At 41.1% G+C, this 15606-nt stretch overlaps 1 protein-coding gene across 1 annotated transcript; it reads left to right on the top strand.

Annotated features, from left to right (window-relative positions):
* The first annotated feature begins 1872 nt into the window (after positions 1-1872).
* LOC122993743 (leucine-rich repeat-containing protein 52-like) lies at positions 1873-9245 on the top strand. The gene is made up of 2 exons (XM_044368157.1): positions 1873-2911; positions 8801-9245. Exons 1-2 carry the CDS (start codon positions 2263-2265, stop codon positions 9127-9129), a joined length of 978 nt encoding a protein of 325 aa, XP_044224092.1. The 5' UTR covers positions 1873-2262; the 3' UTR covers positions 9130-9245.
* Positions 9246-15606: the final 6361 nt, after the last annotated feature.

Here is a 15606-nt window from a genome sequence, read left to right as displayed (position 1 = left end):
TCAGTTTGAGGTATGCAAAACACTGTTAATGTCATTTGTTCTTCAGGCTCACTACTGCATGAACCACCGACATGGGACTGAATTCAGACACAGGCCAATCATTTTAGACGTATCATTATCATATCATTATATCATATTATTCTAATCATAGCTGGCAGCTAATGTAATTTCATGACATTAACTGTGATTGATGGACATCATTTCGCCGTGTCAGTGGAACATCAAGTGTCCCAGTAGTGTTGTCTTTTTTTTTGCTGTGTATGACACAACAAAACATATTCAATGCTCACAGGAAAAACATGAGTCCACATGTCGGTTGTTGTTTTAAACAATACAGGTTTGAGGAATGCAGATAAGACCTTGCAACCCATACTATGTGCCCGACATGCTCTACTACTCTACATTCCATAAACAAACACATGTACTTTCTTGTCTGACCAGCCTTTTGTTAGTTAGTTACTTTTTTTAAAAAGACTGCTAGCTGAGTTTTGTTAGGTTTTGTATATTCTTGAAATGATACATCTGCATGCTGTCATCAAAAATAATACAGATGAATGCTTGTGTCTTAGGAAACTCATAACAGTGAGTGCTGCATGCTGCAGTAGCTGCTCAATCCACAAAACACTACCGAGTATTCATCACTAGATGTCCTCATAGGCAAGGCAAGGCAAGTTTATTTGTATGGCACATTTCAACAACGAGGCAATTCAAAGTGCTTTACATAAAACATAAAAGGCATCGAGAAAAATTTTAAAAGAAACAGACATTAAATACAGTTAAAAAGAGTTATTTAAGAGTTAAGAGAATAGAAAATAAAAAATAAGCTCAAATAGTTTATAATACAACATCACTGAATATCCTTGACACAAAACAGCTGTGTGGATTAGTTAAGTCCACAGGATATCAAATGTGAAAAAGCATTGGGTTATACACGGCTAAAGGCCTCCTGGTCTTTTTTTTTTTTTGACATACATGAAAAACGGATTAACTTTTTGAGTGTGAGCCAGAAGGAGTGAGCGTGGTCAGTGTGCGGTGGGTTGTTGACTGACGGCTCGGGGTAGTTTCTTTCGCGGACTGTCAGCAGCACATCTGTCCTCCTCCTCCTCCATCATGCTGAGTCTGATTCAGCACTTCAACACCTACACAGAGAACCAAGAATAGACTCAGGACTCATACTGAGACTGGAGAGAAGAGGAAAAACAACTGCTGCATGAGACCACCCTGTCCCATCTCATCTCATCCCATCATCTGCTGGCAGTGTACTGGGTAGAATTTGAATTTTTGGGGGAGTAGTTGGCTGAAATATCAATCATTATCATATAAGGCCTGAGTGTTATATATATATATATGAATATAGGGACCCCCCCTCCATTGTCATCACTGCCCCGCTCTCTTTGTTTGCAAAGCCAAAAAGCAATATGCTCCATGGGTTTAAGGTTTAAAGTGCATCTGCTTCTTGCTCCACCACACATACACACACACACACACACACACACACACACACACACACACCTGAGGCACAATAAATAAGATTCAACACACACATGCCCACAAACATACATTTTTAATTTTTAATCTTATATAGGAGCAGCTTCCACACACATGCGCACACACACCTGAGACATATGTGGATGGTGATCACTGCGCCCACAGCTGTAGCAATAGGTCACAGTTATTATAGGTTCCACAACTGTGCATGGATTACACTTTGCTTCACTCAATATTTCATGTTTTTCTTCCATTACCGCCGCTGTCCAGAGCTTTCACTCTCGCTCCAGCTCACTCCAAAGCATGAGATCACTCCACAACGCGCCCCCCCCCCCACCCCCACCCGCCGCGCAGTTCAGTGCGTCCCCCTCATTTGAATTCAGTTATGGAGAGCGAGAGGATGGCAAGCATGTAGTGGAACAGCTGACCGTGATCACCACCGTGAGTAGCGCAGCATGAGGACACGTTGGGTGCTTTTACAATGTGTGAATAGCTGTGTTGTGATAGAAGAAACCCGATGTTTCTGTGAAATCTGAAACAACATGAAGGCTTCTGCCTGTCAAGTTCAGCACAGTGGATGCGCGCTGGATCCAGCAGACAGGATGAACTGAGACATTACGCGCAAGAGGCTGCCACGGGCGAGTGTCAGTTTTGACCTTTGTGGAAATAATAACAATCATTCTGGGACAAACAAGTCGGTGAGCATGTATCAATGAAGAATGTGACTGCGTCTGACTGTCTCCAAACGGGGTTGATGAAGCCCTCGGCGGTGTCATGCGTCTTGCCCCGCAGCCAAGCGCGCAACCCTTGCGGCTGATAGCTCTACTTATCCTCACCACGGGGGTGACCACATCCCCGGTGCTCTCCTCGGGCTGCCCGGACAGGTGTGTGTGTGATGACCAGCTGGTGGTTCAATGCGCTGGGCAGCACTTGACCACCTTCCCGGTCAACTTGCCGCTGGCCACGCGGCAGCTTATCATCTCCAACAACCGCATCGTGGAGCTGCCGCCGCTCGCGCTCAACTACCTTTCCGATCTGGTGTACCTGGACTGCAGCAACAATTCCCTGACGGAGATATCCGAGTCCACGTTTGGGAATCTACGGAAGCTGGCCTACCTGGACCTCTCCTTCAACACCTTGGCCAGGATCGAGGACCGGACGTTCGGCCCCTTGGCGAGCTTGGTGATGCTGAGGATGACGGACAACCCGAGGCTCTCGGAGATTCATCCGGACGCCTTTGCCGAAAACGCGGCCCTCCAGGTGCTGGATGTGAGCCGGAACAACTTGACGGTCCTCAACATCACCTCCTTGATCGCGCTGCCCGCCCTGCGCTCCGTCGGGCTCAGCGGGAACCCCTGGAGCTGCGAGTGCGACAACGAAGACCTCTGCCTGTGGGTGCACCTGGAGGGCTTCAAATTTCAAGGTTTTATCAGTTTTATATCCTACTTTACTCTAATGTCATACAAGGTGACAACCTCAACGTGACCAATTACTTTTGCTTCTTTCCATACATCAACTGGGCCATTTAGATAAGAACAGGTGTGCTCCAGGTATGAATTATTGGATAATGCATTGTTAGGTAAATTGTTGGCCTTTTGTTGGTGGCTGCGCTCATACAAGGCAAATAAACGGCCTGTATCCCATGAGAAGTTGGGAAAACTGTTACGTCTAATGAGGAACAGGAAACAGTGCTGCTAAACAGTTAAGATTGCGTTAATAGCATTTGTTTATCTCATAGTTTAACGAAAATCAGTAAGTTTGTACCACTTTCCAATAAGGCAAGTAAGTAATGGCTTGATTAATGATTAGTAAATCATTTATTAATGCTTTATAGAAGAGTTATGAGGCATTAATAAGAACACAATTTAGGTAAATAGTTTGGGAAAAATCACTCTGTTTGTTGAGTCATTAACAGTCATAAGTCATTCATAAAGAGTAAGTCATATGTTTTCCTTAATGTTGAAAAATAATGTATACATCATTATTAAATGATTTTCTGCTGTAATCAAAGTTTGTAGTAAATGTTTTGCGAAGGTCAGAGGTCAAACTGTTTACTCAAACATGCTGGAGGAGGATAACACCAGCCACAACCTGGCAACCCAAAAGTTGTTCTAATTAAGGGCTTATAAGTGATTTATAATGCATTAGCAAAACATTTATAATATCTATTAACAAAGCCATCAGCTGCAACTTCTACATTCTTTATAAAGGGTGTCTCATCAGAGAGTCTGTTCTTAAACAATTCAAACAGCAGATGAAAAACGATATGGATGCTCATATGCAATCAAAAAGAAAAGGAATTTAAAAATAATTTAAAAATAGGGGGAAAAAAAGAGTTTCATAACAAAATGGCAGAAAAGGCCTCACTTAGACCCATTTTAAAGAAGGAATGACTCTGGAATTCCCTCACACCATGACACATCAAACCCCCCACCCCGTGTCACGTCTGCAGCTGCACACACAACAGATAATATGATGCAATTATCGCCCACAGCTTTATTATTGTTAGTTATATCATGAAACATATCTTGTTTAATGTATAACACGTAGAGTTTAGATACATGTAACCACAACTCAGCTATAGTGACGTCTGCAAAAGTTTCTCATCTTTCATTGGGATGAGGCGCAGGTGACAGCAGCGGAGCGTGACAGCATTCAGATATCAGATAACAAAGAGGGTGAAAGAAGATCGGAGGCACGGAGCCATTTGATTTCTCCTCTGGCAACTGTGTTCATTTACTCAGCCCTGCGTGCTTTCTGCAGTTTGAGAGGAAAACAAGACAGTCTTCTCTATCTTTAATGGATCATAGCTGCAGCATCGGATATCGATATTGATCCCCCTCCCTTTTGTTTTCAAGCTGATAGATGCATCTGATATTCCACAATCTTCCTTACTTTGAATTATAATGCCTGTGCTTTGGTGTGGATGTTTCACTATGCAAAAGGGCAGCTACTATTTATAGTGTCATACTGAGGAAGAAGCCAGTCATAATTCTAACACCACAGCTATAATACACACACGCCACGCTTATTGAAAAGGCATCCCCTGCTTCTCTCTCCCACACACACACATGCACACACACGCATAGTCCCCGTGCAGCTCGGTCCAAAATGAATCCTGCAAGAGCTGTCCTATTTTCCTGCTGCTCACTGCCTTTTGTCTAACTTAATTTGGAGTGGAGCCTCTTCCAGTGTTGCAGTGACAGCTGCCAGCAAGTGAGAAGGCAGACACATGGACACACACACATTCTCCACCTCTATTATACATCTCTCTCAAGCAGACAACAGCACAGACAATACCTCAGAGCACCTTGTCTCCTAAAACATGTGGCACATGCATACAAATAAATGGTCACGTGTGCACACATGCATACGAACTCGCAAGCACACTATTTTTAAAGCACACCTTTAGTTCTTTGGGAGGTTGGGGGATGTGGGGAACGGGGGGGGACAGAAGGATAACACTTCGGAGATGCCGGTTTTTTTCGGTTGTGAGCTCTGTCTCGGAAGCCTTGTTATCTCTCGTCTGGGTTCCACCTGGTTCATGCAACACGGCTGGCCTGTCTCCTTGGTTTAGGGAACGCATCAATAGTGAGCGAGAGAGAGAGAAATAGAGAAATAAAGCTTCAGGAAGGAACCAACAGATTCTCCTCTGTCTTGCCTTCCTGGCTAGATTAGCACTCTCCCAACTGTTATATAAGGAGAGTGTCTAGAAATAGAGCAGAGTGTGAATGGGGGAAGGAGAGAGGGAAAGCCCTCCCCTTTGATGCCAGTCCCTTTGGGGTAGGGGGTGGGATGGGGTGGGCGAAGCCAGAAGGGTTTCCTTCTAGCTGTCAGGCACATACACACACACACATACATATACACACACACACATACACATACACACAGACACGTGCACATTAGCAGACTCTGCAAGGACAGAGATAGAAGATGGGAAAGTTAAGTCTCGTGGAGGGGGTTTGTCTGCATGTGTGTGCATGTATGCGTGTCTGCATGCATGGATACGTGTGTGTGTGTGTGTGTGTGTGTGTGTGTGTGTGTGTTATAGTCTGACAGCATATTGTGTGAACAGTGCACAGAGGCAGCCGTTGAGAGGATCAGAGTAGGCTTTGAATTCTCTGTGGTAGATAGAGCTTAGAGAAGCAGACTGTCCTCGTGTTCTTCAGCTGCATGCTCACTTTCAGATCTGAGAGCCACAGAAGAGCTTTTTTTGAGGATAAGAGCAGAGATTTATGCAGACAGAATGAAAAAAATATTATTTCAATCTTCCTATGAAATGAAGTTGTCAAGCGACTTGACTGAATCTACAGTATGATACCTCTCACTCTGTCAAATCCACTTCATTTAAAAAGAGAAGATTTAAATGATGACAGATGAGTGAGGGATTATTAAACTTCAAAAGTGGGTCTGGTAGAGTGGTGTAGAATTATAAAAAGTGTGTTTTGTGTGTGCCTCTGCGTTGCACGAATCAAGAATCCATTTTAATATAATTATACGCCAGAATACCTTCAATTTTACATCAAACACTGATACGGTGAAAAAATATGCACACATCCATAACAGCAGTAGAATATTAATGAATTATTATGTAATAAGATACACTTCAAACTGTGATATACTGTGTTATGAGTGCTCAGTGACTGTTATTGTGAGACGTTCTTCGTTTTCCCAAGATATCTGTCAAAGCGGCACATGCAGATTCAACAAACATTCACCCACGTGTGTGCACAAACCGCATTATTCAGAGCAAAACAAGAGGTTTGAGGCTGTTGGTGTAGAAACAGGGTTACAGGAAACCGTTCCCTGTGCAGAAACTTCCAAGTCTTTTGATCTCTCCCATTGGGAATTCCCCCAAGCACAAAAGGTTTTAAAAAAAACAGAAGCTAATTAAAAAACTGTGGCCGTATGGAGATGGCAAGACTCTGTTGTGTTGCACCCAGTTTCTGTTCACACCAACAAAAGACTCAGCCAAGCTTCGGGATTATTTTCTGAAAAATTCCTCTCATGTCGTCTGCTGCGGAGCTCGACATCCATCATGTGGCGTTTTTAATACTGACTGATAGGCCTTTGAAATTGTGTATACAGTATCTACTGTAGTTTTCTGAAAAAAAGAAGGAACTCAACATTTCTATTAGGATTTGGTGGATTTCAGCAAGGTCTTAGTCGTAGTCATACCCGGTGCCTGATGATGAGAAACCTTATTATCTGTGGTTTCAAGCAGACACAAAGGCCCAAGTCTCTCTCTAATCCTGTGATGGAGAAAGGAGTTTGAATAATTCATCCACAATTTTTTTTTTTGTAATTTAATGCTGCATCAACTCAAGACTCTAGTATACGGGAAGCCAAAGCCATGTAGTGTCCTGATAAAGAAGGCAACATCGTGAATGCTAGTGCAGCTTTCTGCGTTTTGGTCTTCTAGCTGCGTGAAGCTGAATATGTTATGGATATCTTTAGCTAAGTCTGCTGCAGCGTTTACAAATGTTATGCAAAACGATATGTAGTGATATGTTTGAATTATTTAACAGGCTGCTCAGTTGAATGCCATATGTATAATATTTCTCTTGCTGAGTAACTTGTGCATTTTATTACAGCTCTCACGACATCAAAGGATCCCATTAAATCATATGCTAATTACTGTATATGTGAAGCTGCATGTGGAACTCGGCAGTTTAATACATTTTAAAGGTCCGGTTTCAGTTTGGGGTCCCATAAGAACACACTGTTTTCTGGCAAGGTTAGAATAGTTGCAGTCATTTCACATGAGAGGTGTTTGTGTTTGTGTTTGTGTCCTCGCTTTGCTTGCTGCTTTGAAGCTTGTGCTCATTTAGAAGAAGAGATGTCCCATACTTCCTTGCACTATGCAGAGTTGAGCAACATTTGAATTAAACTGTGATGACAGCTGAGTGCTTGTGTTGCCTGCAGTGTCAATCAAATCTGATGAAAACCACACTCACACAGAGGGATTTTTTTTCTCTACAAACTTTAACTTGTTGCTTGTTTGTTGATTGATTGTTGCTTATTTAGACATTAACATTAATGAGAAAGATATTGAGATATATTTAAAAACAAGTTTTTAAGGGATATAAAATTAATTATATATACACATCTGGTTATTGATACAAAAGCAATATATTATAGACAATTATGTGTGTTATGTGTATCACTGTCTTGAGTTGATGTCATGTGTCAAACGCACACTCTCTCACAATAGTCTGAACAATACCACTCCAGGTCAGCTGACCTGTCAAATGCATGTCTTAGGTTGTAACATCACCAGCCTGGAGTTTTGACATATGACAGTTGAGGAAAAAGGCATTTCTGTCTCCCAGCGTTACAAATCATACACTGTATTTCTCTATCAAAAATGCTGATATATTGTATTCTGTTCTATTCTCTATGATTAATTATCATCACCAGTGGCGGAAAGTAACCAAGTACATTTACTCAGGTTTTGTACTTAAGTACAATTTTGAGTTACTTGTACTCTACTTGAGTATTTCCATTTGATGCTACTTCATACTTCCACTCCACTACATTTCAGTGGGAAATATTGTACTTTCTGCTCAACTACATTTATTTGACAGATTTAGTTACTGTTACTTTTCAGATTTGACACAATGGATAATTTACACATTGTTTAAGATGAAACCAGTGGTTTCCAACCTTTTCGGCTTTTGATGTCTTACAAAAAGCAGTGTGTAGTCGGGGTCACATTTCAGATGTCTATGAGTTGTTAACAGCTCCACCAAATAGTGATTTTTCCCTCTAAACTTCTCACATGGTTTCATTTCAATAAATGTTCAAATGATCCAAAATTTCATCAGAAATCAAAGATAAGAGAGAAAACAAACAAAAACTGAAAACAGATTTATGTATCAGAATTTTTTCTTCTTTTCACTTCCATTAATCATCTCATAACCGCTCAGATTTATCTGGTGACCCTTTGGAGGGCCCCGACCCCTAGGTTGGGAACTACTGGACTAAACTAACTAACTGTATATAAAGTAGTTGAAACTAGCTCCACCTCCAGCAGCTACAACAGTAACATGCTGCTGATGCTTCAGTATTAATAATCTAATGATGTCATATATAATAATATATCAGTCAGAGGGACCAAACCACTACTGCAATACTTTAACTACATGTTGATACTAATACTTTTACTTAAGAAGGATTTTTCATACTGGACTTTTACTTTTAATGGAGTGTTTTTAAATTATTGTATTGGTACTTTTACTTACGTAAAGGATCTGAATACTTCTTCTATCATTGTTCATCATACATTGTTGTGTGTGTGTCTGTGTGACAGATGAAGGTCAGACGGTGTGTGGCTCACCAGCTGACATGCAGGGCCGTCGTCTTGGTGAAGTGGGGATCCAGCTACGGACGTTATGCCACCAGACTCTGGGCTCCTGGGACTACCTTTTCTTTGTCATCATTGGCTTTGTCATCTTTGCCGCCGGCACCGTGTCGGCCTGGGTGATGGGCGTCATCATGGTGCTCTACGAGCGCTACATCAAGAAGAAAGATGAGCAGCTGGATCCTGACGATGAGGGGGAGACCAGTGAGGCCGGACGTAGCTCACGGGCCAGGAGTAACCATGGCAACGGGAATTTAAAAAACGCACATACTGTTTAAAAGCTTACCCCCACCTTGCCCGCCATGGATTCCCACAGTGCCTCCTGTCCACTTCCAGGACTGTCTGTGAAGTCTAATGAAACTCCAATGAAACTGAGTCAGTTTAACAGGCTCAGCTCTGAAAGACAAAAAGAGCAGATTCATCAGAGAGGAGGAATGTCATTCTCTATTAGTGGGCTTTCAGGTGACGTGACACACTCTGGCTGCCATAGTGGAGGTCCCTGGCCCTTGACCATATATGCAAATGTATTACTTTGCTTTATGGTTTATTTATTTTTAATATTTGACTGGAAAGTGGTTATCCAGGCTGAAAAGGAGGCTATATCAACCAAGCTGATTATCCTCGAAGTAGCTTGCTGATCTGACTATAAGAGACCGTTTTAGCCGGTAATCAATACCAGATATTCCAAGCACATAGATCAAGTATCAAAGGTCACACTTATAGGAATAGTTCGACATTTTTTTGTCAAATAAGAATATCGATGCCACTCTAATATTAGCTTAGCATAACATAAAGATAGGGTTCTTGGGGGGGGGGGGGGGGGGGTGTATGCGCTGAACTATCTATTGGCTGACAAGAAAGTCACTGCTCTGTGCCTAGAAGCAGTCCGGCACATAAAATCACAGCTTCTTGTTTTTATACTTCAGTTTTACAGATTAAATAAACAAGATATCAAGATATAACTTGTCAATTAGTGAACTATAGATGTGCAGATTTTGTTACCTTTGGACAGAGCCAGGCTAGCTGTTTCCCTCTGTTTTCAGTCCTTATGCTAAGCTAGCTAAGCTAAGCGTCTTCTGGGTCCAGCTTCAAATTGAATGGAAAAATATGAAAGTGGTATCAGTATTCTCATTCAACTTTCTGCAAGATAGTGAATCAGTGAATTACCCAAAATGCTGAACTATTCCTTCAACAAACATCAAACCATTTCTGTGCAAATAAGAACATGAAAGGAGCAGCAGTGCTAATCAAAGTCCAGCTAGGAACATCAGCCAGCTTTACCTAGTGTAGGATGTTTGTTTTCAGAAGAGATTCTGCCACTGAAAAAAATCTGATTGACATTGTCTTAGTATAATGAATAATTTGCTTTATGACATATATAATTTCAGCATTAGTTACTAACTCCAGTGGAAATTACCATAAGAAACCCTCTGTGAGAAACTTTTTTTTGCCAAATTCTGATTCAAAGTTGGTAAACTGAATAAAATATGCATGTTGTCATGATTTTTTGAATTGGATATACACATGCTACTAATTGGATTTAACAATCACATTATAGACCCTACTTAGCATTGTTGGCACACAAACAATTCTCTAGTGGACCTCCATGTTGGCACCAAGCATAGTAGGAGAATTATGACAAAGCTTCACAGCCTCTATGTGAAATTGAAAGTCGCTCTATTCATCATCAGTATGAAGGGAAAGGATAAAATGCATTTCAACAAAGCATCTACGTCAGTGTAAATTTGAGTGTATGATGTAGCTGTACGTGCGACTGAGATTTTGCACATGTGAGTTTGTCAATTTGTGCACCGGTGTGTTTTTGCTAGTTTACCTGCCCTCATCTACCGGCCCAGAAACAAACTGCTGTCAAGGTATTTGTGTTGAAGATCTACAGTATTTGTGAGGTGGTGAGCCAACATGTGCCAACTGCTGAGGTCTGTCTTGGCAGCGGGCCCTGCTGGATGGCAAGTAAACAGGCGAATGTGATAATTGATTTCCACTCTATCCCATATTTGTTGGGTAACTGGTTTGAGTGCAGTGTCCTCTCTGTTTCTGCATGCACTGTTGATGCACCAAGAAGCCTTATGAGGTGTGTGTAAGTTTTGAGGGAAAACAGATAAATAAAGGAAACAGGATTTACTGCAACATACAAATGATCCTACATGTAATAATTTGAGACTCATAAAAAAATTCCATGCGACTAATTTCTTAGTAAATGAATTACACATTGTAATTTACACTTTGAATTGAGTGAATTTACAAGGAATTCACCCCAACCCTGTTGGGTATCTTCAATGAATCTACAGTACAGAATTTACAGTTTTACAGCAATAAGACAGCTAATGCTAACAGGAAAAACAGAGGAAGAGAATCATTTCACTTGGAAATGGTAAATATCAACACCTGTTTTATTTGAGGTTTGATATTTCTTCAGTGTGCAACGTCCCAGATCATAAATTCACCACTTCCATATTTTTGCCTCTAGTTATCTAGCTGCACTGCTCCATTGACCCTGACATTGACTGTTACAAACTTAGGAAGGAGCAGGAAGGATCAAAATGCTTGTTGGACGAGGGAAATCGATATGCTAAAACTGGCTGCTCTACTATGCTATTCTTTGTATGTATCTGTACAATCAGTTGAATTATTTACTTGATTTATGAACAAAATGTAACTTTTGAAGGACCTGAGAAGGAGGGCATCCTCTTAAAATGTCTGAACCAGCTGTTATTTCCCTCACTTTACAGTGTGCTGTGCAGATTTCACTTTATACAAGATTAATACTGGCTGTGGTTAGTATCAAATGTTTGGATGTATGCAAGTCCAAGATAATAACCTGCCGTTGCATCTGCAATCAAAAATTATGTGATGACATGATCTGAGACATGATCTGCAATACTGCTGAGAAACTTTTACTGGCACTCACATCTGCATATGGTTGAACTTTGTCCAAAATCAACAAGATACACAAAGTTATTGGTGTAACTAATGAACCAACAGTGTAATGATAGTATAGTATACAGCATAAATATGCAATTTATAGCTGGTTGAGTGGCAGTGTGAAATGCTAAATTTATTTTCTATAATTGCTTTGCCATTATAGACCTATTTCAAGGCACACATGATGGCATGAGATGCACAGGGATCATTCACATACATGGTGACTTGATACCATTTAGATGTTCCAGTTTCAGCACTCTGATGTCATGCATACTGACTCAGACACTTAATGGAACGGGGTCATCATTAATGTTATTAATTACACCTGTGCTTTTCCTGCTATGACATGAAATGTCTATTGTTAAGTTTTTGCTGTTGCAGTTAGTGAAAAAGGAAGTAATTCTTTGATAAAAGTGTAATATTTCTCCATTACACCACTGATAGAAGACACTCAGGAAGGAATACTGTGTGCAAATGTGTGTGTGCGTTTGCTTGCTCTCCCTCTTCATGTAAGTGAGTGACTTTGACTCATAGCAGTATGCATAACTATGCATGTACTGGCCTAAACGTACTTACTGGCATGGCATACGTAACTGGATGCCAAAAGAGTCAATCCAAGATAGTGAGCCATGTACTGTACCTGTAAGTTGCCTACTAAAGCAGTATGCTGAGATGCCTCCGAACATTTCAATCACTGGTTGCTGGTAGCTCTCATGGCTTTGGGTGTAATATTTGCATGGGGCCTTTCAGTATATACAAAATGCATTGCATAATGTGCATGTCTATTGAGGTCTGTGTACTAAAATCATATCTATATCTACATACTATTCATGCATATTCCAGATAGTCTCGACAGTGAGGGTGTATTACATTCTGCTAAGCACACAGATCAGGCCATGTGATGCCACAGGCAAGGGTGAGGGTGCGGCCTGGAAATAGGATAGCTGGGTGCCCTAATTCATGTCAGCACGGTGACACGGATGGAATGACAAGGAATACCCACATGTCTCCCTTTCTTAATAAACACGTACAGCTACTGCTGTTCTCACACAAGGTGAACAGCTGGCTCTGAAGACTCCGTCAGTATTGACAATTTTTGCTCCATATGGGCACTTGGAGGTACAGTGAAGCTGTTAAATATGCTGAATTTCAATAACATACTAAGTGTCTGAGCTGAATTTCAACATTCTGCACTTTTTACGCCCCCCATGCACCCCACAAACTCATACCATATTTAGGCAATGTACTGCATGTGCACACAGGCAAATGTGTCAGTTCTGCCTCCATAACCGACTCCAACACAAATCACCTCTGAGTAGAATATATTGTGTAAAAGCTTAGAAGTACATGACACCACTGACACTGACCAGAGCCATCATCAAATGTTGAAAATCTAAAATTTACGGGAATAGTTCAACATTTTGGAGAAAGAAAATGGTTAAAATACTTGAGAATGGATATTTGTTTGCATTTCTGTATACCATAATTCACCAGCCAGACAGAGGTAGTGGTCAGGATGTGCTTCAGGGCAGAGATGCACTCAGCTGGCTACGGTCACATCAGTAGCACAGCTGTGACCGCGAGGCAGTGCACTGAATAGCTATCGGAAGCAGAAGCTCCTGCGGTCTTGTTTCCTGCCTGTGGTTGTTAACTCATGTTTTTTGTGCTATTGTGTACATCTACTGAGCCGAAGGCAAACTGGCCACTGTGAAACGCCCGCAGATGGGAGATGTGACATCAAGTAAGAGCGGCTCTAACCGACCGTAATAGCCCTCTGACACATCTATGTACAAACACATTCACTCACTCACTCACTCACACTCACACACACACACAGACAAAACAGGAAGAAAATCCTTTCGTCACAGAGCAGTGGATTGACTAACAGTAAATTTAGAAATATGGGATGTATTTCCAGTGACTCGTGCTTGCAAACTGGGTGCCTGTGTTTCAGTCATTTCAAGAAAATTTCATCATTAATCACTGCCACATATAGATGACAGCACCAAATTACCGCCAGCTGAATCCAACCACCCATACTGCTGTGCTAAGCTGGAACATAAAGGAACTGCTGCAACTTATATTAAGTTAAAAATATTTCTTATGCTTACAATTGTAAACAAACTGTATTAATGAGTGCTCCTGTTTTGCACCTTTTGCTTTAATGATTTGTCACTTAGCTTCATATTTTGACCACACTGAGGCACAATAAGAACAATGCCTGGCTTTCAGTACAGGCAAAAAAAAAAAAAGACTTTCCAGAGTTTTCTCCTGTTTCATTTCCCTGACTTTCTCTATCATTATCACATGACATCATAAGACATGATTTGTCAGCTGGGATTTATTTCAAATGAATGAAATTAATGTGTTCGATCCTGTGTTACATACTGTACGTTTTGTATTGGACTTGATATTGACGAGCTCTACTGAGCCCTCCTCTGGGAAAGTGGCTATTGATTGATGGTGAGGATTAAGACCCTGCCTCCACTTGGCAGAGAGGAGGATGGTCCTACTGCTGTTACATATCTGCACACAGGCTCAGGGGCCTGCCAACTCTGTATCCTTCCCCAGCAATAAAAGGTCATTTAAGAGGAGATGGTGTGTCCTTTTGTGCGTCATAGTTCTGCCTGGAGAAGTGTTTTTTTGCTTTGTCTTGTTGTTTGACCTCTCTTCCTACTCTTTGAATGTACTTTTTCTTCTATTCTGCTCTCTGGGTATTTAGGTTAGCGGGTGTCTAATTAGCATCCAAGTCAAAAACCTGTATTTTGACCTTTTGGTCTACACTGGGGCCATGTTAGCTCAGAGGCATACCTGCACACACACACATATGCACTGCAAAAACTGCAAACACACACGCATGGCCTGGCACACATGTGCATACAAACTAATACTAAGGTACAGATGTGTTGTATTGTACATTAGTATGTGCTCAGTGCCCAGACTGGTTCACAGTTATGTTAATCCAATAGAGCTGTCTGCACAAGTGAGATAACGAAATGCTTAGTTACACTAAGCTGCAACTCAAAAGCAGCACAATGCTATTTCAAACTGAGACAGAGAATCTGCAAATTGGTTGGTGGTATTTTTGCACCAACAATCACGGAGCATGAAAGGGTCTTTAATTTCCTTTGACTCACTTTATTCCTCTTATCTCCAGCATGTCTCTCTCTATCCCTCCCTTGCTTTGTTTATCTTTTCTAAAGATATTTTTGGCTATAAGTCCTATTTTTGCACCTGTCAATTTCCCTATAGGCATCTCTATTTCTGTCTTTTTGCCATTTGCCTTTCTTTCTGCTCTTCTCTTAAAGGAATAGTTCAACATTTTGTGAAAATACGATTATGTGCATTCTTGTTGGGAGTTAGATGAGAAGAGTGATAACACTCTAATGTCTGTGTGATAAATATCAAGCTACCACCAGCAGCCACTTAGCTTAGCTTAAAAAAACTAAAAACAGGAGGAACAACTAGCATGGATCTATATTATCTGAACAGCACCTCTTAAGCTCATTCTTTAACATGTTACATGTTGTTGGTTTAATCTGTACAAAAACAAAAGTATAAAAATTACATTATATATAAAAATGTGGTTATGTTGGGAGTCATGTGATAGACCATTTCTTGGCTGGAAGCAGTGACTTCCTGGAGTCTCCACTTGTTGCCTGCAAAAAATAGTCCAGCACACAACCCCCAGTAAAGCCATAATTTGATGTTTTTGTTGTACAAATTAAACACACACGTTCATTAGCGAGCTTTAAAAGTGCTGTTAGGGGATTTTTTTTTTACCTTTGGACAGAGCCAGGCTAGCTGTTTCC

Source organism: Thunnus albacares, chromosome 12 (genome assembly GCF_914725855.1).
Source record: "Thunnus albacares chromosome 12, fThuAlb1.1, whole genome shotgun sequence".
Classification (NCBI taxonomy): domain Eukaryota; kingdom Metazoa; phylum Chordata; class Actinopteri; order Scombriformes; family Scombridae; genus Thunnus; species Thunnus albacares.
This window is presented reverse-complemented; position numbering and strand designations above follow the sequence as displayed.